The 25,003-nt window shown below is 46.6% G+C and overlaps 1 protein-coding gene across 6 annotated transcripts in view; it reads left to right on the forward strand.

Moving 5' to 3' along the window:
- The window catches only part of LOC129863443 (neurexin-2-like), a 301,564-nt gene that overhangs the window by 32,077 nt on the left and 244,484 nt on the right, over window positions 1-25,003 (forward strand). For 5 of the 6 annotated variants that reach the window (XM_055935439.1, XM_055935443.1, XM_055935440.1 and 2 more), the window contains one exon: window positions 4,041-4,058. The exons of the other annotated variant lie outside the window; for it this stretch is intronic. In XM_055935439.1, the coding sequence (XP_055791414.1) occupies window positions 4,041-4,058 (18 nt within the window). The remainder of the gene's footprint in view (window positions 1-4,040; window positions 4,059-25,003) is intronic. 6 annotated transcript variants of the gene reach the window in all.

A 25,003-nucleotide genomic window follows, 5' to 3' on the forward strand; every position in this document is an offset into this window, starting at 1 on the left:
AACAGAATGAGGATTTTCCCAGCAGTACGTTAATAGCATAACAGGAAGGTATTCTACAGGAATGAAACCATTGAGAGACAAATCAGATGAACAGTCGCAGCCAGACAGACGGCGACACAGAAGGATGACAGGCAGGCAAGCTGACGCACCATATTGGACCACCAGCGAGTTCATTAAATCATCTTTCTTGAACAAATGATATCCAAATTAAGAAATCTTTGAATTATTCATGGACAGTGTTGGATGCTCTCTCTAGATGATGCACCTAATACAAAGAGACATAGAGCAGTTAATATAGACAATACTCTGCAGTTAATAGGAGGAAAACAAAGCTTCCTAGATTCACCAATTGCATCTGTATGTCCACATGGCTTCCTCTGGTTACTTCTATTTAAATAAACAAAGAGAGCCCAGTACCAAATGATGAACACTGGGTCTTAATCTACATAACGCTGTGAGTGCCATCATTCAGAGCGAGGTGTGGTGTCAACTGTCCATGTGGGCTTTGGTATTAATATTGTATGTCAGACATATCAAAAGTAATGCCTTCAATCAAGCTGTACATGTACATGATCATTTACTACTTTGCTTCAGACAGGAATACGTTGAGCTTTTGCTGATCAAAGTATTAATCCTGTCGCCATGGCAATTGGCCTGCCTTCCAGTCAACAGAAAGGATCGGCAATTACAGTCCTTTTACAGCTAGACTAACACACTGCTCTGCTGCTCAGTGGCTCGAACAGCGTCGTAATACTCTGCATCCTTTCTCTGTCGCTAGCTAGCTGACACAGGCATTCATTTCAGGGTCAAACATCTAACAAACTAGCTAGGCTACATAATGACATGGTTCCTTCTTGTTAACTGCCAATTACTGAGCTGTCCAAAGAAACCGTTTAAATAGAGTCTATACCGTCACTCCTATTACTGATTCTAACCACCAAATACGTTTTGTACTAGCACCATTTTCCTTTATGGTTTTGACAAAAGTACTTTAGATCATGAAGGAAGCAGCTTTTATGGATATTTGTGTCTCATGTAGAGGTAGATACATACATATTTTTGTACTCAAACTGTCTACGGTATCAAAGAGCTTGCCAGCTTGTAGTCCTAAAAACCGGAAATTAGTTACCTCTAGTTTGTTCAGCCATTCCTATGTGGAAAATGAATGGGGAAATGAGTTACCTCTAGTTTGTTCAGCCATTCCTATGGGGAAAATGAACGGGGAAATGAGTTACCTCTAGTTTGTTCAGCCATTCCTATGGGGAAAATGAACGGGGAAATGAGTTACCTCTAGTTTGTTCAGCCATTCCTATGGGGAAAATGAACGGGGAAATGAGTTACCTCTAGTTTGTTCAGCCATTCCTATGGGGAAAATGAACGGGGAAAGAATGAGATTTTGTGATAACCTCTAACCTTATTTTTGGCATTTAACACAGGCTTATGTGATCTTATACGTTTTGTTCTATGAGATAATAGCAGTCAGTAACATGACCTTCATGAATTATGAAGACTTTATGTGCTTTAGGTGCGTCTTTTGATTACATAAATGCTTCAAAATGCACAAAGTTTTTTTTTGTTGGTTTATTTCACCCTTATTTAACCAGGTAGGCTAGTTGAGAACAAGTTCTCATTTACAACTGCGTCCTGGCCAAGATAAAGCAAAGCAGTTCGACACATACAACAACACAAAGTTACACATGGAATAAACAAACATACAGTCAATAAGTAGAAAAAGTCTATATACAGTGTGTGCAAATGAGGTAAGATAAGGGAGGTAAGGCAATAAATAGGCCATGGTAGCGAAGTAATTACAATATAGCAATTAAACACTGGAGTGATAGATGTGCAGAAGATGAATGTGCAAGTAGAGATACTAGGGTGCAAAGGAGCAAAATAAATAAATACAGTATGGGGATGAGGTAGTTGGATGGGCTATTTACAGATGGGCTATGTACAGGTGCAGTGATCTGTGAGCTGCTCTGACAGCTGGTACTTAAAGTTAGTGAGGGAGATATGAGTCTCCAGCTTCAGTGATTTTTGCAGTTTGTTCCAGTCATTGGCAGCAGAGAACTGGAAGGAAAGGCGGCCAAATGAGGAATTGGCTTTGGGGGTGACCAGTGAAATATACCTGCTGGAGCACGTGCTTTGGGTGGGTGCTGCTGTGGTGACCAGTGAGCTGAGATAAGGCGGGGCTTTACCTAGCAAAGACTTGTAGATGACCTGTAGCCAGTGGGTTTGGCGACGAGAGCATACAGGTCGCAGTGGTGGGTAGTATATGGGGCTTTGGTGACAAAATGGATGGCACTGTGATAGACTGCATCCAGTTTGTTGAGTAGAGTGTTGGAGGCTATTTTGTAAATGACATCGCCAAAGTCAAGGATCGGTAGGATAGTCCGTTTTACGAGGGTATGTTTGGCAGCATGAGTGAAGAATGCTTTGTTGCAAAATAGGAAGCCGATTCTAGATTTAATTTTGGATTGGAGATGCTTAATGTGAGTCTGGAAGGAGAGTTTACAGTCTAACCAGACACATAGGTATTTGTAGTTGTCCACATATTCTAAATCAGAACCGTCCAGAGTAGTGATGCTGGACAGGCGGGCAGGTGCGGGCAGCGATCGGTTGAAGAGCATGCATTTAGTTTTACTTGCATTTAAGAGCAGTTGGAGGCCACGGAAGGAGAGTTGTATGGCATTGAAGCTCGTCTGGAGGTTAGTTAACACAGTGTGCAAAGAAGGGCCAGAATTATACAGAATGGTGTCGTCTGCGTAGAGGTGGATCAGAGAATCACCAGCAGCAAGAGTGACATCATTGATGTATACAGAGAAGAGAGGCGGCCTGAGAATTTAACCCTGTGGTACCCCCATAGAGACTGCCAGAGGTCCGGACAACAGGCCCTGCGACTTAACACACTGAACTCTATCTGAGAAGTTGTTGGTGAACCAGAAAGTGACGTTAGCTGATGAAGATATTCTCATAGAACAAAACGTATAAGATCTCCTAAGCCTGTGTTTACCACAGACCTTGTTTTCTGCATTTATCCACCCCCCCGAAAAAAACATTTATCTCCCCAAAGGCTTTGGCCAACGAGCCATGGCGTTAATACCTACAAAAGACTCCATTACTATTGCTCTCTATACCTGTGGGTTTCTACCGTATGTTTCACATCACACAATGTGTGCACAACATGACCTGAATGAATGAATGCTTTTCACATTTTATTTATTTTTTATTTTTTACCTTTATATAACTAGGCAAGTTAGTTATAAACAAATTCTTATTTCCATTGACGGCCTACCCCGGCCAAACCCTGACCCGGACAAAGCTGGGCCAATTGTGCGCCGCCCTATGGGACTCCCAATCACAGCCGGTTGTGATACAGCCTGGAATCGAACCAGGGCCTGTAGTGATGCCTCTAGCACTGAGATGCAGTGCCTTAGACCACTGCGCCACACTGAGGCATGGGTAAAGGAGGACAGCTGAACTGGTATGTGTACTCAGTTGAAACAACCCAGCTTCACATGCTGTGGCTGTCCATTCATGTTTCAGTACACCGTTGACCTGCTGTCACTTTGTGATCCCGGCACAACAACTTGTCTGCTAACCATGAGGACATTTGCGAACAGTGAAAGAGCAGTGTGGCTTTTCTGCTACTGGGTGCACAAACACGATGAACGCATACTAAGATCATCTTAAACTATATTTAGGATGGAGTAGGTGTTGAAGGATTTGATCAATACCCTGACTGACTGTTTTGAGAGGATGGAGTAGGTGTTGAAGGATTTGATCAAAGCCTTGATTGACTTTTGAGTGGATGGAATAGGTGTTGAAGGATTTGATCAATACCATGACTGACTGTTTTGAGAGGATGGAATAGGTGTTGAAGGATTTGATCAAAACCCTGACTGTCTGTTTTGAGTGGATGGAGTAGGTGTTGAAGGATTTGATCAAAACCCTGACTGTCTGTTTTGAGTGGATGGAGTAGGTGTTGAAGGATTTGATCAAAACCCTGACTGACTGTTTTTTTTCTTCTCTCTTCGCAGCCGTATCATCGCAATCTGGTAAGATAGCATACCTTTTATTTGACAGTGAATAGCAGCTGCATTTTTGAATTACATTGAATGTATTCTGACTATGTCTGCCCCAGTTCTGCAGTGAGAGTTGCATAAACATTTGGGTAATTATGGAAACAGGTCATACTGTGACTGTCTTACAATGGATCTGCGCTTTAAATCCTTGTCGTACAAGGGCATGTTTGCTTTATTTATGAGCCTAGTAGAACATTCCAGAGAGTCTGAACATCCCCTATCAGTGAAGGATATGAACACCTGGGAAAGAGACAGATTTTTCCTCAAATACCTACAGTACTTTTCAAACATTGTCTCTTCTATCAGATCATAGCAACTGGTGGGTAGTGGAGTTTGTAGTGTTTGTTTAGCAAGACACAGATGTACCTCTAAATATGTCTAGGTTTGCCAGACCATTTCCTGGAGTAGGTGAAATAGAAAGCCTTTGACACCAGAGGAGGCTGGTGGGGGGAGCTAGAGGAGGACATGCTCATTGTAATGGCTGGAATGGAATCCATGGAACAGTCAAAAATGGTTTCCATTAGTTTGATGTGTATGATACCGTCCCATTCCAGTCATTACAATGTCCTCCTATATCACCTCCCACCAGCCTCCTCTGACACAATTGTATGTGTTGGATAATGAGAAGTAGAGGAAAAAGACAGGACAGGAAATGATGCGTGGATTGTGACATCACAGAAACATTGCTAGAGGCAATGGACTATGCTGTTCTATAATACAGCAACAACTAATCATGACTAGTCATTACACGCAAAGCATTGCCATGGCTTTTCACTTGACATGGTCTTCATCTGTGAGCTGTGCTGCTGCTGGACGCCAAATGAGGTGTAGCAAAGATCCATTACAGTTGTCGCAGGGGTGGGCAACTCCAGTCCTCAGGAGCCTGATTGGTGTCACTTTTTCTCCATCCCTAGCAAACACAGCTGATTAATCAAATGTCATTCTAAACTGAAGATCACATTAAGTGATTATTGGAGTCAGGTGTGTTAGCTGGGGCAAAGCTGTGGCACCAATCAGGCCCCCGAGGACTGGAGTTGCCCAACCCTGAATGCATACAGTACATTCACCCTGTGGAGCTGTATTCCCTTGATGCAATTAAGCAATTCCATGTCTTCCAACAATATCTGGTTGGCTAAATGTAGCATTGATGACTCACTGTTTTCACATAACTCAAGACACCATAGCATTACACTCAAATAGCTGTGTCAAATCAGTTTAAAAGCCTTATTTTCTCTGTCTGGGATCTGACCTAAGAGCCCGGTAGTAACCTTTCTAATGTTGCTAGGGAGATGTAGATACCTGCTGGTTTAATTTCTCCAGAATTCAAAGCAGGCCATGTGTCTGTCTGTCTGTCTGTCTGTCTGTCTGTCTGTCTGTCTGTCTGTCTGTCTGTCTGTCTGTCTGTCTCTGTCTGTCTTTAGCAAGGATCCACCTAATCCAGCCAGGGGATTTCACTCCCTCTTTTTGTTTCTGTTAGCCCATGTCTTTATGTAGCTTGGCTAATTTTCGCAGGCACATTATAATAGAAGCACTTTAAAGTCAGCTTAGAAAGGTGGGCACTTAAGTCTATCCTTCTTTTCAATGACCGTTTAAATAGATTAGAATAAGTCTCAGATACATGTTAGAGGTGTATAGGCGGTAAAAGTGTAAGTTATCATTATGAGTTATGGTAGGAAGTCTTCCTCCGGGCCACGGTATAGGAGTAGATAAGCTGCATACGGATTCCATTTCCTGGGCCTTTGAGAGCATTAGTCACATGGTTGTGCCCCACAGCTAGCAGCTTTATGGTAGTATTACCATTTCTGTCATCTGCCACCTATTGGAATCTGCCACCTACACATCCTGCCTTGCAGCTCTGAGCTGAGGTGTGTAATGGAGGTACTGTATGTCTGCACCAAGGGGAAAGTTGTTTCTGCAAATTGTCTTTGGCATTCTGACATGAAAAATGTGATGGAGTAAGTCTGTTTGGTGCTGGCGAGGGCAGGAATTTGAGATAGGGTAAGAGTGTAAGGAAGGTCGACTGAAGGCTTTGGTTGTCTGAGCCTTTCACTTTCACAGGACAATAAACTTTAACTGGACAATAAAACAATGTGCTGACTTTTGGGAAAACTGATGTGCAGTATTGGATTTACATTAAGCTGCGTTGCCTGTTTCCAAAATGGGCTTCATAAAGTCCATACCTCATGTATATCAACACTTATTCTAAATACTCAAAATACTTGACATTTAGAATCAGTTGAAACCTTGATTGATTTAGTAATCTGATTCCAATTATTCCCAGTACTTATTCCCAGGATTTGCTCTGTGTGTGTGTGTGTGTGTGTGTGTGTGTGTGTGTGTGTGTGTGTGTGTGTGTGTGTGTGTGTGTGTGTGTGTGTGGACTGGAATATTAAAAAGATAACGTTTGATTGAATGTATACCTCTGGGCATTAAGGGGGCCAGTGATTAATCACATCAGTGAACCAGAGTGCTGGGCTGTTGCTGAGACTGGGGATTCTGGTGCTGCTATACATACTACTGGTCTGACTGGGGGATGGGAGTGGTACTGCTATACATACTACTGGTCTGACTGGAGGAGGGGAGTGGTACTACTATACATACTACTGGTCTGACTGGAGGATGGGAGTGGTACTGCTATACATACTACTGGTCTGACTGGGGGATGGGAGTGGTACTACTATACATACTACTGGTCTGACTGGGGGATGGGAGTGGTACTGCTATACATACTACTGGTCTGACTGGAGGAGGGGAATGGTACTACTATACATACTACTGGTCTGACTGGAGGATGGGAGTGGTACTACTATACATACTACTGGTCTGACTGGGGGATGGGAGTGGTACTGCTATACATACTACTGGTCTGACTGGTGGATGGGAGTGGTACTGCTATACATACTACTGGTCTGACTGGAGGATGGGAGTGGTACTACTATACATACTACTGGTCTGACTGGAGGATGGGAGTGGTACTGCTATACATACTACTGGTCTGACTGGAGGATGGGAGTGGTACTGCTATACATACTACTGGTCTGACTGGAGGATGGGAGTGGTACTGCTATACATACTACTGGTCTGACTGGAGGATGGGAGTGGTACTGCTATACATACTACTGGTCTGACTGGGGGATGGGAGTGGTACTACTATACATACTACTGGTCTGACTGGGGGATGGGAGTGGTACTACTATACATACTACTGGTCTGACTGGAGGATAGGAGTGGTACTACTATACATACTACTGGTCTGACTGGAGGATGGGAGTGGTACTACTATACATACTACTGGTCTGACTGGAGGAGGGGAGTGGTACTGCTATACATACTACTGGTCTGACTGGAGGAGGGGAGTGGTACTACTATACATACTACTGGTCTGACTGGAGGATGGGAGTGGTACTGCTATACATACTACTGGTCTGACTGGAGGAGGGGAGTGGTACTACTATACATACTACTGGTCTGACTGGAGGAGGGGAGTGGTACTACTATACATACTACTGGTCTGACTGGAGGATGGGAGTGGTACTGCTATACATACTACTGGTCTGACTGGAGGATGGGAGTGGTACTACTATACATACTACTGGTCTGACTGGGGGGTGGGAGTGGTACTACTATACATACTACTGGTCTGACTGGGGGATGGGAGTGGTACTACTATACATACTACTGGTCTGACTGGGGGGTGGGAGTGGTACTACTATACATACTACTGGTCTGACTGGGGGATGGGAGTGGTACTACTATACATACTACTGGTCTGACTGGAGGATGGGAGTGGTACTACTATACATACTACTGGTCTGACTGGAGGATGGGAGTGGTACTACTATACATACTACTGGTCTGACTGGAGGAGGGGAGTGGTACTACTATACATACTACTGGTCTGACTGGAGGATGGGAGTGGTACTGCTATACATACTACTGGTCTGACTGGAGGATGGGAGTGGTACTGCTATACATACTACTGGTCTGACTGGAGGAGGGGAGTGGTACTGCTATACATACTACTGGTCTGACTGGAGGAGGGGAGTGGTACTACTATACATGCTACTGGTCTGACTGGAGGATGGGAGTGGTACTACTATACATACTACTGGTCTGACTGGAGGATGGGAGTGGTACTACTATACATACTACTGGTCTGACTGGGGGATGGGAGTGGTACTGCTATACATACTACTGGTCTGACTGGGGGATGGGAGTGGTACTGCTATACATACTACTGGTCTGACTGGGGGGTGGGAGTGGTACTACTATACATACTACTGGTCTGACTGAGGGATGGGAGTGGTACTACTATACATACTACTGGTCTGACTGGGGGATGGGAGTGGTACTGCTATACATACTACTGGTCTGACTGGGGGATGGGAGTGGTACTGCTATACATACTACTGGTCTGACTGGGGGGTGGGAGTGGTACTACTATACATACTACTGGTCTGACTGGGGGGTGGGAGTGGTACTGCTATACATACTACTGGTCTGACTGGGGGATGGGAGTGGTACTACTATACATACTACTGGTCTGACTGGGGGATGGGAGTGGTACTACTATACATACTACTGGTCTGACTGGGGGATGGGAGTGGTACTACTATACATACTACTGGTCTGACTGGAGGATGGGAGTGGTACTGCTATACATACTACTGGTCTGACTGGGGGATTGGAGTGGTACTGCTATACATACTACTGGTCTGACTGGAGGATGGGAGTGGTACTACTATACATACTACTGGTCTGACTGGAGGATGGGAGTGGTACTGCTATACATACTACTGGTCTGACTGGAGGATGGGAGTGGTACTGCTATACATACTACTGGTCTGACTGGGGGGTGGGAGTGGTACTGCTATACATACTACTGGTCTGACTGGGGGATGGGAGTGGTACTGCTATACATACTACTGGTCTGACTGGAGGATGGGAGTGGTACTGCTATACATACTACTGGTCTGACTGGGGGATGGGAGTGGTACTGCTATACATACTACTGGTCTGACTGGAGGATGGGAGTGGTACTACTATACATACTACTGGTCTGACTGGAGGAGGGGAGTGGTACTGCTATACATACTACTGGTCTGACTGGAGGATGGGAGTGGTACTACTATACATACTACTGGTCTGACTGGGGGATGGGAGTGGTACTGCTATACATACTACTGGTCTGACTGGGGGGTGGGAGTGGTACTGCTATACATACTACTGGTCTGACTGGGGGGTGGGAGTGGTACTGCTATACATACTACTGGTCTGACTGAGGGATGGGAGTGGTACTGCTATACATACTACTGGTCTGACTGGAGGAGGGGAGTGGTACTACTATACATACTACTGGTCTTACTGGGGGATGGGAGTGGTACTACTATACATACTACTGGTCTTACTGGGGGATGGGAGTGGTACTACTATACATACTACTGGTCTTACTGGGGGATGGGAGTGGTACTACTATACATACTACTGGTCTGACTGGAGGAGGGGAGTGGTACTGCTATACATACTACTGGTCTGACTGGAGGATGGGAGTGGTACTACTATACATACTACTGGTCTGACTGGAGGATGGGAGTGGTACTACTATACATACTACTGGTCTGACTGGAGGATGGGAGTGGTACTGCTATACATACTACTGGTCTGACTGGAGGATGGGAGTGGTACTACTATACATACTACTGGTCTGACTGGAGGATGGGAGTGGTACTGCTATACATACTACTGGTCTGACTGGAGGATGGGAGTGGTACTACTATACATACTACTGGTCTGACTGGAGGATGGGAGTGGTACTGCTATACATACTACTGGTCTGACTGGAGGATGGGAGTGGTACTACTATACATACTACTGGTCTGACTGGGGGATGGGAGTGGTACTGCTATACATACTACTGGTCTGACTGGAGGATGGGAGTGGTACTACTATACATACTACTGGTCTGACTGGGGGATGGGAGTGGTACTGCTATACATACTACTGGTCTGACTGGAGGATGGGAGTGGTACTGCTATACATACTACTGGTCTGACTGGGGGATTGGAGTGGTACTGCTATACATACTACTGGTCTGACTGGAGGATGGGAGTGGTACTACTATACATACTACTGGTCTGACTGGGGGATGGGAGTGGTACTGCTATATATACTACTGGTCTGACTGGGGGATGGGAGTGGTACTGATATACATACTACTGGTCTGACTGGAGGAGGGGAGTGGTACTGCTATACATACTACTGGTCTGACTGGAGGATGGGAGTGGTACTGCTATACATACTACTGGTCTGACTGGAGGATGGGAGTGGTACTGCTATACATACTACTGGTCTGACTGGGGGATGGGAGTGGTACTGCTATACATACTACTGGTCTGACTGGGGGATGGGAGTGGTACTACTATACATACTACTGGTCTGACTGGAGGAGGGGAGTGGTACTACTATACATACTACTGGTCTGACTGGAGGATGGGAGTGGTACTGCTATACATACTACTGGTCTGACTGGAGGATGGGAGTGGTACTGCTATACATACTACTGGTCTGACTGGGGGATGGGAGTGGTACTGCTATACATACTACTGGTCTGACTGGAGGATGGGAGTGGTACTGCTATACATACTACTGGTCTGACTGAGGGATGGGAGTGGTACTACTATACATACTACTGGTCTGACTGGGGGATGGGAGTGGTACTACTATACATACTACTGGTCTGACTGGAGGATGGGAGTGGTACTACTATACATACTACTGGTCTGACTGAGGGATGGGAGTGGTACTGCTATACATACTACTGGTCTGACTGGAGGATGGGAGTGGTACTGCTATACATACTACTGGTCTGACTGGGGGGTGGGAGTGGTACTGCTATACATACTACTGGTCTGACTGGAGGATGGGAGTGGTACTACTATACATACTACTGGTCTGACTGGGGGGTGGGAGTGGTACTGCTATACATACTACTGGTCTGACTGGAGGATGGGAGTGGTACTGCTATACATACTACTGGTCTGACTGGGGGATGGGAGTGGTACTGCTATACATACTACTGGTCTGACTGAGGGATGGGAGTGGTACTACTATACATACTACTGGTCTGACTGGAGGATGGGAGTGGTACTACTATACATACTACTGGTCTGACTGGAGGATGGGAGTGGTACTACTATACATACTACTGGTCTGACTGGAGGATGGGAGTGGTACTGCTATACATACTACTGGTCTGACTGGAGGATGGGAGTGGTACTACTATACATACTACTGGTCTGACTGGAGGATGGGAGTGGTACTACTATACATACTACTGGTCTGACTGGAGGAGGGGAGTGGTACTGCTATACATACTACTGGTCTGACTGGGGGATGGGAGTGGTACTGCTATACATACTACTGGTCTGACTGAGGGATGGGAGTGGTACTACTATACATACTACTGGTCTGACTGGAGGATGGGAGTGGTACTACTATACATACTACTGGTCTGACTGGAGGATGGGAGTGGTACTGCTATACATACTACTGGTCTGACTGGAGGAGGGGAGTGGTACTACTATACATACTACTGGTCTGACTGGAGGAGGGGAGTGGTACTACTATACATACTACTGGTCTGACTGGAGGATGGGAGTGGTACTACTATACATACTACTGGTCTGACTGGAGGATGGGAGTGGTACTACTATACATACTACTGGTCTGACTGGAGGATGGGAGTGGTACTACTATACATACTACTGGTCTGACTGGAGGATGGGAGTGGTACTGCTATACATACTACTGGTCTGACTGGAGGATGGGAGTGGTACTACTATACATACTACTGGTCTGACTGGAGGATGGGAGTGGTACTACTATACATACTACTGGTCTGACTGGAGGATGGGAGTGGTACTACTATACATACTACTGGTCTGACTGGAGGATGGGAGTGGTACTGCTATACATACTACTGGTCTGACTGGAGGATGGGAGTGGTACTACTATACATACTACTGGTCTGACTGGAGGATGGGAGTGGTACTGCTATATATACTACTGGTCTGACTGGAGGATGGGAGTGGTACTACTATACATACTACTGGTCTGACTGGAGGAGGGGAGTGGTACTGCTATACATACTACTGGTCTGACTGGGGGATGGGAGTGGTACTGCTATACATACTACTGGTCTGACTGAGGGATGGGAGTGGTACTACTATACATACTACTGGTCTGACTGGAGGATGGGAGTGGTACTACTATACATACTACTGGTCTGACTGGAGGATGGGAGTGGTACTGCTATACATACTACTGGTCTGACTGGAGGAGGGGAGTGGTACTACTATACATACTACTGGTCTGACTGGAGGAGGGGAGTGGTACTACTATACATACTACTGGTCTGACTGGAGGATGGGAGTGGTACTACTATACATACTACTGGTCTGACTGGAGGATGGGAGTGGTACTACTATACATACTACTGGTCTGACTGGGGGATGGGAGTGGTACTACTATACATACTACTGGTCTGACTGGAGGATGGGAGTGGTACTACTATACATACTACTGGTCTGACTGGGGGATGGGAGTGGTACTACTATACATACTACTGGTCTGACTGGAGGATGGGAGTGGTACTGCTATACATACTACTGGTCTGACTGGAGGATGGGAGTGGTACTACTATACATACTACTGGTCTGACTGGAGGATGGGAGTGGTACTACTATACATACTACTGGTCTGACTGGGGGATGGGAGTGGTACTACTATACATACTACTGGTCTGACTGGAGGATGGGAGTGGTACTACTATACATACTACTGGTCTGACTGGGGGATGGGAGTGGTACTACTATACATACTACTGGTCTGACTGGAGGATGGGAGTGGTACTGCTATACATACTACTGGTCTGACTGGGGGGTGGGAGTGGTACTACTAATGATACTACTGGTCTGACTGGAGGAGGGGAGTGGTACTACTATACATACTACTGGTCTGACTGGAGGAGGGGAGTGGTACTACTATACATACTACTGGTCTGACTGGAGGAGGGGAGTGGTACTACTATACATACTACTGGTCTGACTGGAGGATGGGAGTGGTACTGCTATACATACTACTGGTCTGACTGGGGGATGGGAGTGGTACTGCTATACATACTACTGGTCTGACTGGAGGATGGGAGTGGTACTACTATACATACTACTGGTCTGACTGGAGGATGGGAGTGGTACTACTATACATACTACTGGTCTTACTGGAGGATGGGAGTGATACTACTATACATACTACTGGTCTGACTGGAGGAGGGGAGTGGTACTACTATACATACTACTGGTCTGACTGGGGGATGGGAGTGGTACTACTATACATACTACTGGTCTGACTGGAGGAGGGGAGTGGTACTACTATACATACTACTGGTCTGACTGGGGGATGGGAGTGGTACTACTATACATACTACTGGTCTGACTGGGGGGTGGGAGTGGTACTGCTATACATACTACTGGTCTTACTGGAGGATGGGAGTGGTACTACTATACATACTACTGGTCTTACTGGAGGATGGGAGTGGTACTACTATACATACTACTGGTCTGACTGGAGGAGGGGAGTGGTACTACTATACATACTACTGGTCTGACTGAGGGATGGGAGTGGTACTACTATACATACTACTGGTCTGACTGGGGGATGGGAGTGGTACTGCTATACATACTACTGGTCTGACTGGAGGATGGGAGTGGTACTGCTATACATACTACTGGTCTGACTGGAGGATGGGAGTGGTACTGCTATACATACTACTGGTCTGACTGGAGGATGGGAGTGGTACTGCTATACATACTACTGGTCTGACTGAGGGATGGGAGTGGTACTGCTATACATACTACTGGTCTGACTGGAGGAGGGGAGTGGTACTACTATACATACTACTGGTCTGACTGGGGGATGGGAGTGGTACTACTATACATACTACTGGTCTGACTGAGGGATGGGAGTGGTACTACTATACATACTACTGGTCTGACTGGAGGAGGGGAGTGGTACTACTATACATACTACTGGTCTGACTGGGGGATGGGAGTGGTACTGCTATACATACTACTGGTCTGACTGGAGGAGGGGAGTGGTACTACTATACATACTACTGGTCTGACTGGAGGATGGGAGTGGTACTGCTATACATACTACTGGTCTGACTGGAGGAGGGGAGTGGTACTGATATACATACTACTGGTCTGACTGGAGGAGGGGAGTGGTACTGCTATACATACTACTGGTCTGACTGGAGGATGGGAGTGGTACTGCTATACATACTACTGGTCTGACTGGAGGATGGGAGTGGTACTGCTATACATACTACTGGTCTGACTGGAGGATGGGAGTGGTACTACTATACATACTACTGGTCTGACTGGGGGATGGGAGTGGTACTACTATACATACTACTGGTCTGACTGGGGGATGGGAGTGGTACTGCTATACATACTACTGGTCTGACTGGGGGATGGGAGTGGTACTACTATACATACTACTGGTCTGACTGGGGGGTGGGCGTGGTACTACTATACATACTACTGGTCTGACTGGGGGATTGGAGTGGTACTACTATACATACTACTGGTCTGACTGGAGGATGGGAGTGGTACTACTATACATACTACTGGTCTGACTGGAGGATGGGAGTGGTACTACTATACATACTACTGGTCTGACTGGAGGATGGGAGTGGTACTACTATACATACTACTGGTCTGACTGGAGGAGGGGAGTGGTACTACTATACATACTACTGGTCTGACTGGAGGAGGGGAGTGGTACTACTATGCATACTACTGGTCTGACTGGAGGAGGGGAGTGGTACTACTATACATACTACTGGTCTGACTGAGGGATGGGAGTGGTACTACTATACATACTACTGGTCTGACTGGAGGATGGGAGTGGTACTACTATACATACTACTGGTCTGACTGGGGGATGGGAGTGGTACTACTATACATACTACTGGTCTGACTGGAGGAGGGGAGTGGTACTACTATGCATACTACTGGTCTGACTGGAGGAGGGGAGTGGTACTACTATACATACTACTGGTCTGACTGAGGGATGGGAGTGGTACTACTATACATACTACTGGTCTGACTGGAGGATGGGAGTGGTACTGCTATATATACTACTGGTCTGACTGAGGGATGGGAGTGGTACTACTATACATACTACTGGTCTGACTGAGGGATGGGAGTGGTACTACTATACATACTACTGGTCTGACTGAGGGATGGGAGTGGTACTACTATACATACTACTGGTCTGACTGAGGGATGGGAGTGGTACTACTATACATACTACTGGTCTGACTGGGGGATGGGAGTGGTACTGCTATACATACTACTGGTCTGACTGGAGGATGGGAGTGGTACTACTATACATACTACTGGTCTGACTGGAGGATGGGAGTGGTACTGCTATACATACTACTGGTCTGACTGGAGGATGGGAGTGGTACTACTATACATACTACTGGTCTGACTGGAGGATGGGAGTGGTACTACTATACATACTACTGGTCTGACTGGAGGAGGGGAGTGGTACTACTATACATACTACTGGTCTTACTGTGGGATGGGAGTGGTACTACTATACATACTACTGGTCTGACTGGGGGATGGGAGTGGTACTACTATACATACTACTGGTCTGACTGGAGGAGGGGAGTGGTACTACTATACATACTACTGGTCTGACTGGAGGAGGGGAGTGGTACTACTATACATACTACTGGTCTGACTGGAGGAGGGGAGTGGTACTACTATACATACTACTGGTCTGACTGGAGGAGGGGAGTGGTACTACTATACATACTACTGGTCTGACTGGGGGATGGGAGTGGTACTACTATACATACTACTGGTCTGACTGGAGGAGGGGAGTGGTACTACTATACATACTACTGGTCTGACTGGGGGATGGGAGTGGTACTACTATACATACTACTGGTCTGACTGGAGGAGGGGAGTGGTACTACTATACATACTACTGGTCTGACTGGGGGATGGGAGTGGTACTACTATACATACTACTGGTCTGACTGGAGGAGGGGAGTGGTACTACTATACATACTACTGGTCTGACTGGGGGATGGGAGTGGTACTACTATACATACTACTGGTCTGACTGGAGGAGGGGAGTGGTACTACTATACATACTACTGGTCTGACTGGGGGATGGGAGTGGTACTACTATACATACTACTGGTCTGACTGGAGGATGGGAGTGGTACTGCTATACATACTACTGGTCTGACTGGGGGATGGGAGTGGTACTGCTATACATACTACTGGTCTGACTGGGGGATTGGAGTGGTACTGCTATACATACTACTGGTCTGACTGGAGGATGGGAGTGGTACTACTATACATACTACTGGTCTGACTGGAGGATGGGAGTGGTACTACTATACATACTACTGGTCTGACTGGAGGATGGGAGTGGTACTGCTATACATACTACTGGTCTGACTGGAGGAGGGGAGTGGTACTGCTATACATACTACTGGTCTGACTGGAGGAGGGGAGTGGTACTACTAATGATACTACTGGTCTGACTGGGGGATGGGAGTGGTACTACTATACATACTACTGGTCTGACTGGGGGATGGGAGTGGTACTACTATACATACTACTGGTCTGACTGGAGGATGGGAGTGGTACTACTATACATACTACTGGTCTGATTGGGGGATGGGAGTGGTACTACTATACATACTACTGGTCTGACTGGAGGATGGGAGTGGTACTACTATACATACTACTGGTCTGATTGGGGGATGGGAGTAGTACTGCTATACATACTACTGGTCTGACTGCACGATGAGATTGGTACTACTATACATACTACTGGTCTGACTGGGGGATGGGAGTGGTACTGCTATACATACTACTGGTCTGACTGGGGGGTGGGAGTGGTACTACTATACATACTACTGGTCTGACTGTGGGATGGGAGTGGTACTGCTATGCATACTACTGGTCTGACTGGGGGATGGGAGTAGTACTGCTATTTATACTACTGGTCTGACTGGGGGATGGGAGTGGTACTACTATACATACTACTGGTCTGACTGGGGGATGGGAGTGGTACTGCTATACATACTACTGGTCTGAGTGGGGGAGGGGAGTAGTACTACTATACATACTACTGGTCTTACTGGGGGATGGGAGTGGTACTACTATACATACTACTGGTCTGACTGGAGGATGGGAGTGGTACTGCTATACATACTACTGGTCTGACTGGAGGATGGGAGTGGTACTGCTATACATACTACTGGTCTGACTGGGGGATGGGAGTGGTACTGCTATACATACTACTGGTCTGACTGGGGGATGGGAGTGGTACTACTATACATACTACTGGTCTGACTGGAGGATGGGAGTGGTACTGCTATACATACTACTGGTCTGACTGGGGGAGGGGAGTGGTACTACTATACATACTACTGGTCTGACTGGGGGATGGGAGTGGTACTACTATACATACTACTGGTCTGACTGGAGGATGGGAGTGGTACTGCTATACATACTACTGGTCTGACTGGAGGATGGGAGTGGTACTACTATACATACTACTTGTCTGACTGGAGGATGGGAGTGGTACTGATATACATACTACTGGTCTGACTGGGGGATGGGAGTGGTACTGCTATACATACTACTGGTCTGACTGGAGGATGGGAGTGGTACTACTATACATACTACTGGTCTGACTGGAGGATGGGAGTGGTACTGCTATACATACTACTGGTCTGACTGGGGGATGGGAGTGGTACTGCTATACATACTACTGGTCTGACTGGAGGATGGGAGTGGTACTGCTATACATACTACTGGTCTGACTGGGGGATGGGAGTGGTACTGCTATACATACTACTGGTCTGACTGGAGGATGGGAGTGGTACTGCTATACATACTACTGGTCTGACTGGAGGATGGGAGTGGTACTGCTATACATACTACTGGTCTGACTGGAGGATGGGAGTGGTACTGCTATACATACTACTGGTCTGACTGGAGGATGGGAGTGGTACTACTATACATACTACTGGTCTGACTGGAGGATGGGAGTGGTACTACTATACATACTACTGGTCTGATTGGGGGATGGGAGTGGTACTGCTATACATACTACTGGTCTGACTGGAGGATGGGAGTGGTACTACTATACATACTACTGGTCTGACTGGAGGATGGGAGTGGTACTACTATACATACTACTGGTCTGATTGGGGGATGGGAGTGGTACTACTATACATACTACTGGTCTGACTGGAGGAGGGGAGTGGTACTACTATACATACTACTGGTCTGACTGGAGGATGGGAGTGGTACTGCTATACATACTACTGGTCTGACTGGGGGGTGGGAGTGGTACTGCTATACATACTACTGGTCTTACTGGAGGATGGGAGTGGTACTGCTATACATACTACTGGTCTGACTGGAGGATGGGAGTGGTACTACTATACATACTACTGGTCTGACTGGAGGATGGGAGTGGTACTGCTATACATACTACTGGTCTGACTGGGGGATGGGAGTGGTACTGCTATACATAATACAGGTCTGACTGGGGGATGGGAGTGGTACTGCTATACATACTACTTGTCTGACTGGGGGATGGGAGTGGTACTACTATACATACTACTGGTCTGACTGGAGGATGGGAGTGGTACTACTATACATACTACTGGTCTGACTGGAGGATGGGAGTGGTACTACTATACATACTACTGGTCTGACTGGAGGATGGGAGTGGTACTGCTATACATACTACTTGTCTGACTGGGGGATGGGAGTGGTACTACTATACATACTACTGGTCTGACTGAGGGATGGGAGTGGTACTGCTATACATACTACTGGTCTGACTGGGGGGTGGGCGTGGTACTACTATACATACTACTTGTCTGACTGGGGGATGGGAGTGGTACTACTATACATACTACTGGTCTGACTGAGGGATGGGAGTGGTACTGCTATACATACTACTGGTCTGACTGGGGGGTGGGCGTGGTACTACTATACATACTACTGGTCTGACTGGGGGATGGGAGTGGTACTGCTATACATACTACTGGTCTGACTGGAGGATGGGAGCGGTACTACTATACATACTACTGGTCTGACTGGGGGATTGGAGTGGTACTACTATACATACTACTGGTCTGACTGGAGGAGGGGAGTGGTACTACTATACATACTACTGGTCTGACTGGGGGATGGGAGTGGTACTGCTATACATACTACTGGTCTGACTGGGGGATGGGAGTGGTACTACTATACATACTACTGGTCTGACTGGGGGATGGGAGTGGTACTACTATACATACTACTGGTCTGACTGGAGGAGGGGAGTGGTACTACTATACATACTACTGGTCTGACTGGAGGAGGGGAGTGGTACTACTATACATACTACTGGTCTGACTGGGGGATGGGAGTGGTACTGCTATACATGCTACTGGTCTGACTGGAGGAGGGGAGTGGTACTACTATACATACTACTGGTCTGACTGGGGGATGGGAGTGGTACTACTATACATACTACTGGTCTGACTGAGGGATGGGAGTGGTACTACTATACATACTACTGGTCTGACTGGGGGATGGGAGTGGTACTGATATACATACTACTGGTCTGACTGGAGGATGGGAGTGGTACTACTATACATACTACTGGTCTGACTGGAGGATGGGAGTGGTACTGCTATACATACAACTGGTCTGACTGAGGGATGGGAGTGGTACTACTATACATACTACTGGTCTGACTGGAGGATGGGAGTGGTACTACTATACATACTACTGGTCTGACTGGGGGATGGGAGTGGTACTACTATACATACTACTGGTCTGACTGGAGGATGGGAGTGGTACTACTATACATACTACTGGTCTGACTGGAGGAGGGGAGTGGTACTACTATACATACTACTGGTCTGACTTGAGGAGGGGAGTGGTACTACTATACATACTACTGGTCTGACTGGAGGATGGGAGTGGTACTACTATACATACTACTGGTCTGACTGGAGGATGGGAGTGGTACTACTATACATACTACTGGTCTGACAGGAGGAGGGGAGTGGTACTACTATACATACTACTGGTCTGACTGGAGGAGGGGAGTGGTACTACTATACATACTACTGGTCTGACTGAGGGATGGGAGTGGTACTACTATACATACTACTGGTCTGACTGGAGGAGGGGAGTGGTACTGCTATACATACTACTGGTCTGACTGGAGGATGGGAGTGGTACTACTAATGATACTACTGGTCTGACTGGAGGAGGGGAGTGGTACTGCTATACATACTACTGGTCTGACTGGAGGAGGGGAGTGGTACTGCTATACATACTACTGGTCTGACTGGAGGAGGGGAGTGGTACTACTAATGATACTACTGGTCTGACTGGAGGAGGGGAGTGGTACTGCTATACATACTACTGGTCTGACTGGAGGAGGGGAGTGGTACTGCTATACATACTACTGGTCTGACTGGAGGATGGGAGTGGTACTACTATACATACTACTGGTCTGACTGGAGGAGGGGAGTGGTACTGCTATACATACTACTGGTCTGACTGGGGGATGGGAGTGGTACTACTATACATACTACTGGTCTGACTGAGGGATGGGAGTGGTACTACTATACATACTACTGGTCTTACTGGAGGATGGGAGTGGTACTGCTATACATAATACTGGTCTGACTGGAGGATGGGAGTGGTACTACTATACATACTACTGGTCTGACTGGAGGAGGGGAGTGGTACTACTATACATACTACTGGTCTGACTGGAGGATGGGAGTGGTACTGCTATACATACTACTGGTCTGACTGGGGGATGGGAGTGGTACTGCTATACATACTACTGGTCTGACTGGAGGATGGGAGTGGTACTACTATACATACTACTGGTCTGACTGGGGGGTGGGAGTGGTACTACTATACATACTACTGGTCTGATTGGGGGATGGGAGTGGTACTGCTATACATACTACTGGTCTGACTGGGGGATGGGAGTAGTACTGCTATACATACTACTGGTCTGACTGCACGATGAGATTGGTACTACTATACATACTACTGGTCTGACTGGGGGATGGGAGTGGTACTGCTATACATACTACTGGTCTGACTGGGGGGTGGGAGTGGTACTACTATACATACTACTGGTCTGACTGGGGGGTGGGAGTGGTACTACTATACATACTACTGGTCTGACTGTGGGATGGGAGTGGTACTACTATACATACTACTGGTCTGACTGGAGGATGGGAGTAGTACTGCTATTTATACTACTGGTCTGACTGGGGGATGGGAGTGGTACTGCTATGCATACTACTGGTCTGACTGGAGGATGGGAGTAGTACTGCTATTTATACTACTGGTCTGACTGGGGGATGGGAGTGGTACTGCTATGCATACTACTGGTCTGACTGGGGGATGGGAGTAGTACTGCTATTTATACTACTGGTCTGACTGGGGGATGGGAGTGGTACTGCTATACATACTACTGGTCTGACTGGAGGATGGGAGTAGTACTGCTATTTATACTACTGGTCTGACTGGAGGAGGGGAGTGGTACTGCTATACATACTACTGGTCTGACTGGAGGATGGGAGTAGTACTGCTATTTATACTACTGGTCTGACTGGGGGATGGGAGTGGTACTGCTATACATACTACTGGTCTGACTGGAGGATGGGAGTAGTACTGCTATTTATACTACTGGTCTGACTGGGGGATGGGAGTGGTACTGCTATACATACTACTGGTCTGACTGGGGGATGGGAGTGGTACTGCTATACATACTACTGGTCTGACTGGGGGATGGGAGTGGTACTACTATACATACTACTGGTCTGACTGGAGGATGGGAGTGGTACTGCTATACATACTACTGGTCTGACTGGGGGATGGGAGTAGTACTGCTATTTATACTACTGGTCTGACTGGGGGATGGGAGTGGTACTACTATACATACTACTGGTCTGACTGGGGGATGGGAGTGGTACTACTATACATACTACTGGTCTTACTGGGGGATGGGAGTGGTACTACTATACATACTACTGGTCTGACTGGAGGATGGGAGTGGTACTGCTATACATACTACTGGTCTGACTGGGGGATGGGAGTGGTACTGCTATACATACTACTGGTCTGACTGGGGGATGGGAGTGGTACTGCTATACATACTACTGGTCTGACTGGAGGAGGGGAGTGGTACTGCTATACATACTACTGGTCTGACTGGGGGGTGGGAGTGGTACTGCTATACATACTACTGGTCTGACTGGAGGATGGGAGTGGTACTACTATACATACTACTGGTCTGACTGGAGGATGGGAGTGGTACTACTATACATACTACTGGTCTGACTGGAGGAGGGGAGTGGTACTACTATACATACTACTGGTCTGACTGGAGGATGGGAGTGGTACTACTATACATACTACTGGTCTGACTGGAGGATGGGAGTGGTACTACTATACATACTACTGGTCTGACTGGGGGGTGGGAGTGGTACTGCTATACATACTACTGGTCTGACTGGGGGATGGGAGTGGTACTACTATACATACTACTGGTCTGACTGGAGGATGGGAGTGGTACTACTATACATACTACTGGTCTGACTGGGGGATGGGAGTGGTACTACTATACATACTACTGGTCTGACTGGAGGATGGGAGTGGTACTACTATACATACTACTGGTCTGACTGGAGGATGGGAGTGGTACTACTATACATACTACTGGTCTGACTGGGGGATGGGAGTGGTACTGCTATATATACTACTGGTCTGACTGGGGGATGGGAGTGGTACTGCTATATATACTACTGGTCTGACTGGGGGATGGGAGTGGTACTGCTATACATACTACTGGTCTGACTGGAGGATGGGAGTGGTACTGCTATACATACTACTGGTCTGACTGGGGGATGGGAGTGGTACTACTATACATACTACTGGTCTGACTGGAGGAGGGGAGTGGTACTACTATACATACTACTGGTCTGACTGGAGGATGGGAGTGGTACTGCTATACATACTACTGGTCTGACTGGAGGAGGGGAGTGGTACTACTATACATACTACTGGTCTGACTGGAGGATGGGAGTGGTACTACTATACATACTACTGGTCTGACTGGGGGGTGGGAGTGGTACTACTATACATACTACTGGTCTGACTGGGGGATGGGAGTGGTACTACTATACATACTACTGGTCTGACTGGGGGATGGGAGTGGTACTACTATACATACTACTGGTCTGACTGGAGGATGGGAGTGGTACTGCTATACATACTACTGGTCTGACTGGAGGAGGGGAGTGGTACTACTATACATACTACTGGTCTGACTGGAGGATGGGAGTGGTACTACTATACATACTACTTGTCTGACTGGAGGATGGGAGTGGTACTACTATACATACTACTGGTCTGACTGGGGGATGGGAGTGGTACTACTATACATACTACTGGTCTGACTGGGGGATGGGAGTGGTACTGCTATACATACTACTGGTCTGACTGGGGGATGGGAGTGGTACTGCTATACATACTACTGGTCTGACTGGAGGATGGGAGTGGTACTACTATACATACTACTGGTCTGACTGGAGGATGGGAGTGGTACTGCTATACATACTACTGGTCTTACTGGAGGATGGGAGTGGTACTGCTATACATACTACTGGTCTGACTGGAGGATGGGAGTGGTACTGCTATACATACTACTGGTCTGACTGGAGGATGGGAGTGGTACTGCTATACATACTACTGGTCTGACTGGAGGATGGGAGTGGTACTGCTATACATACTACTGGTCTGACTGGAGGATGGGAGTGGTACTGCTATACATACTACTGGTCTTTTCCTACCAGTACTGACTTAAATACTTAATAAATAGAAATACTTTATTCAGGAATAAATGTACTTCATACAATTGTGATGTGTTATTTTAAGGTTATTGTACTAACTGTAAGTCGCTCTGGATAATGACTAAAATGTAAACATTTATTTAAATGTACCCGCATTATGGTGACTATGAGTGGTGTCAGCAGTATGGGAGGAGTCAGCGGTCTGATAGAGGCTCTGTGTTGATCATATCTACTACTTCCAGGACTGTGTTTCTTTGTTAAACTAGAAATTATTTGTTCAGAGATGTATTCAAATCTAGTTTGATTTTGGTTTGTTTCTTATTTACACACTCCCTGTCCTGTGCATTAAAATATATTTTTTACATGTGGGACGGTTTTGATTATCCTAATTATTTGATATTGCTGTCAGCCTGTCACAGTGAGTGGGAACTCTTTTATGTGTGTTACTTCACCATCAGAGAACGCAGGGTGTGTGGTTGGGACCTGTCAGATACAGATATGCATGTCTTTGTTTATCCCACCTGGTGAGAGAGAGCTGATATCATGCTCATTGGGATCATGTGTGCCATCATTACGGGCTGGAGAAGTTCATCAACTGATATTAAAGTAACATTTTAATTTACCCAAATTGGAAGATTACCAAATCAAATGGATACCAAGTCTGTTTTTTTGCTCTGTCAGTGAAGCTAATGCTACACTGTAGCTAAGTAAATATATCCACTTTCATACACTGAAACACAGACACACACACACACACACACACACACACACACACACACACAACAAAAGTTAATGACCCAGACCTCAGACTCCGTTCATAATCCCACGTTGTCTAATGGCTTTGCAGTCAGCTTGAGGGAGCATATGGTGTCCTTGACATGGCCTTGGTATTAGAGAGAAGAAGAAAGGAAGCGAGAAGAAGACTGAT

Source organism: Salvelinus fontinalis, chromosome 10, assembly GCF_029448725.1.
Source record: "Salvelinus fontinalis isolate EN_2023a chromosome 10, ASM2944872v1, whole genome shotgun sequence".
NCBI lineage: Eukaryota > Metazoa > Chordata > Actinopteri > Salmoniformes > Salmonidae > Salvelinus > Salvelinus fontinalis.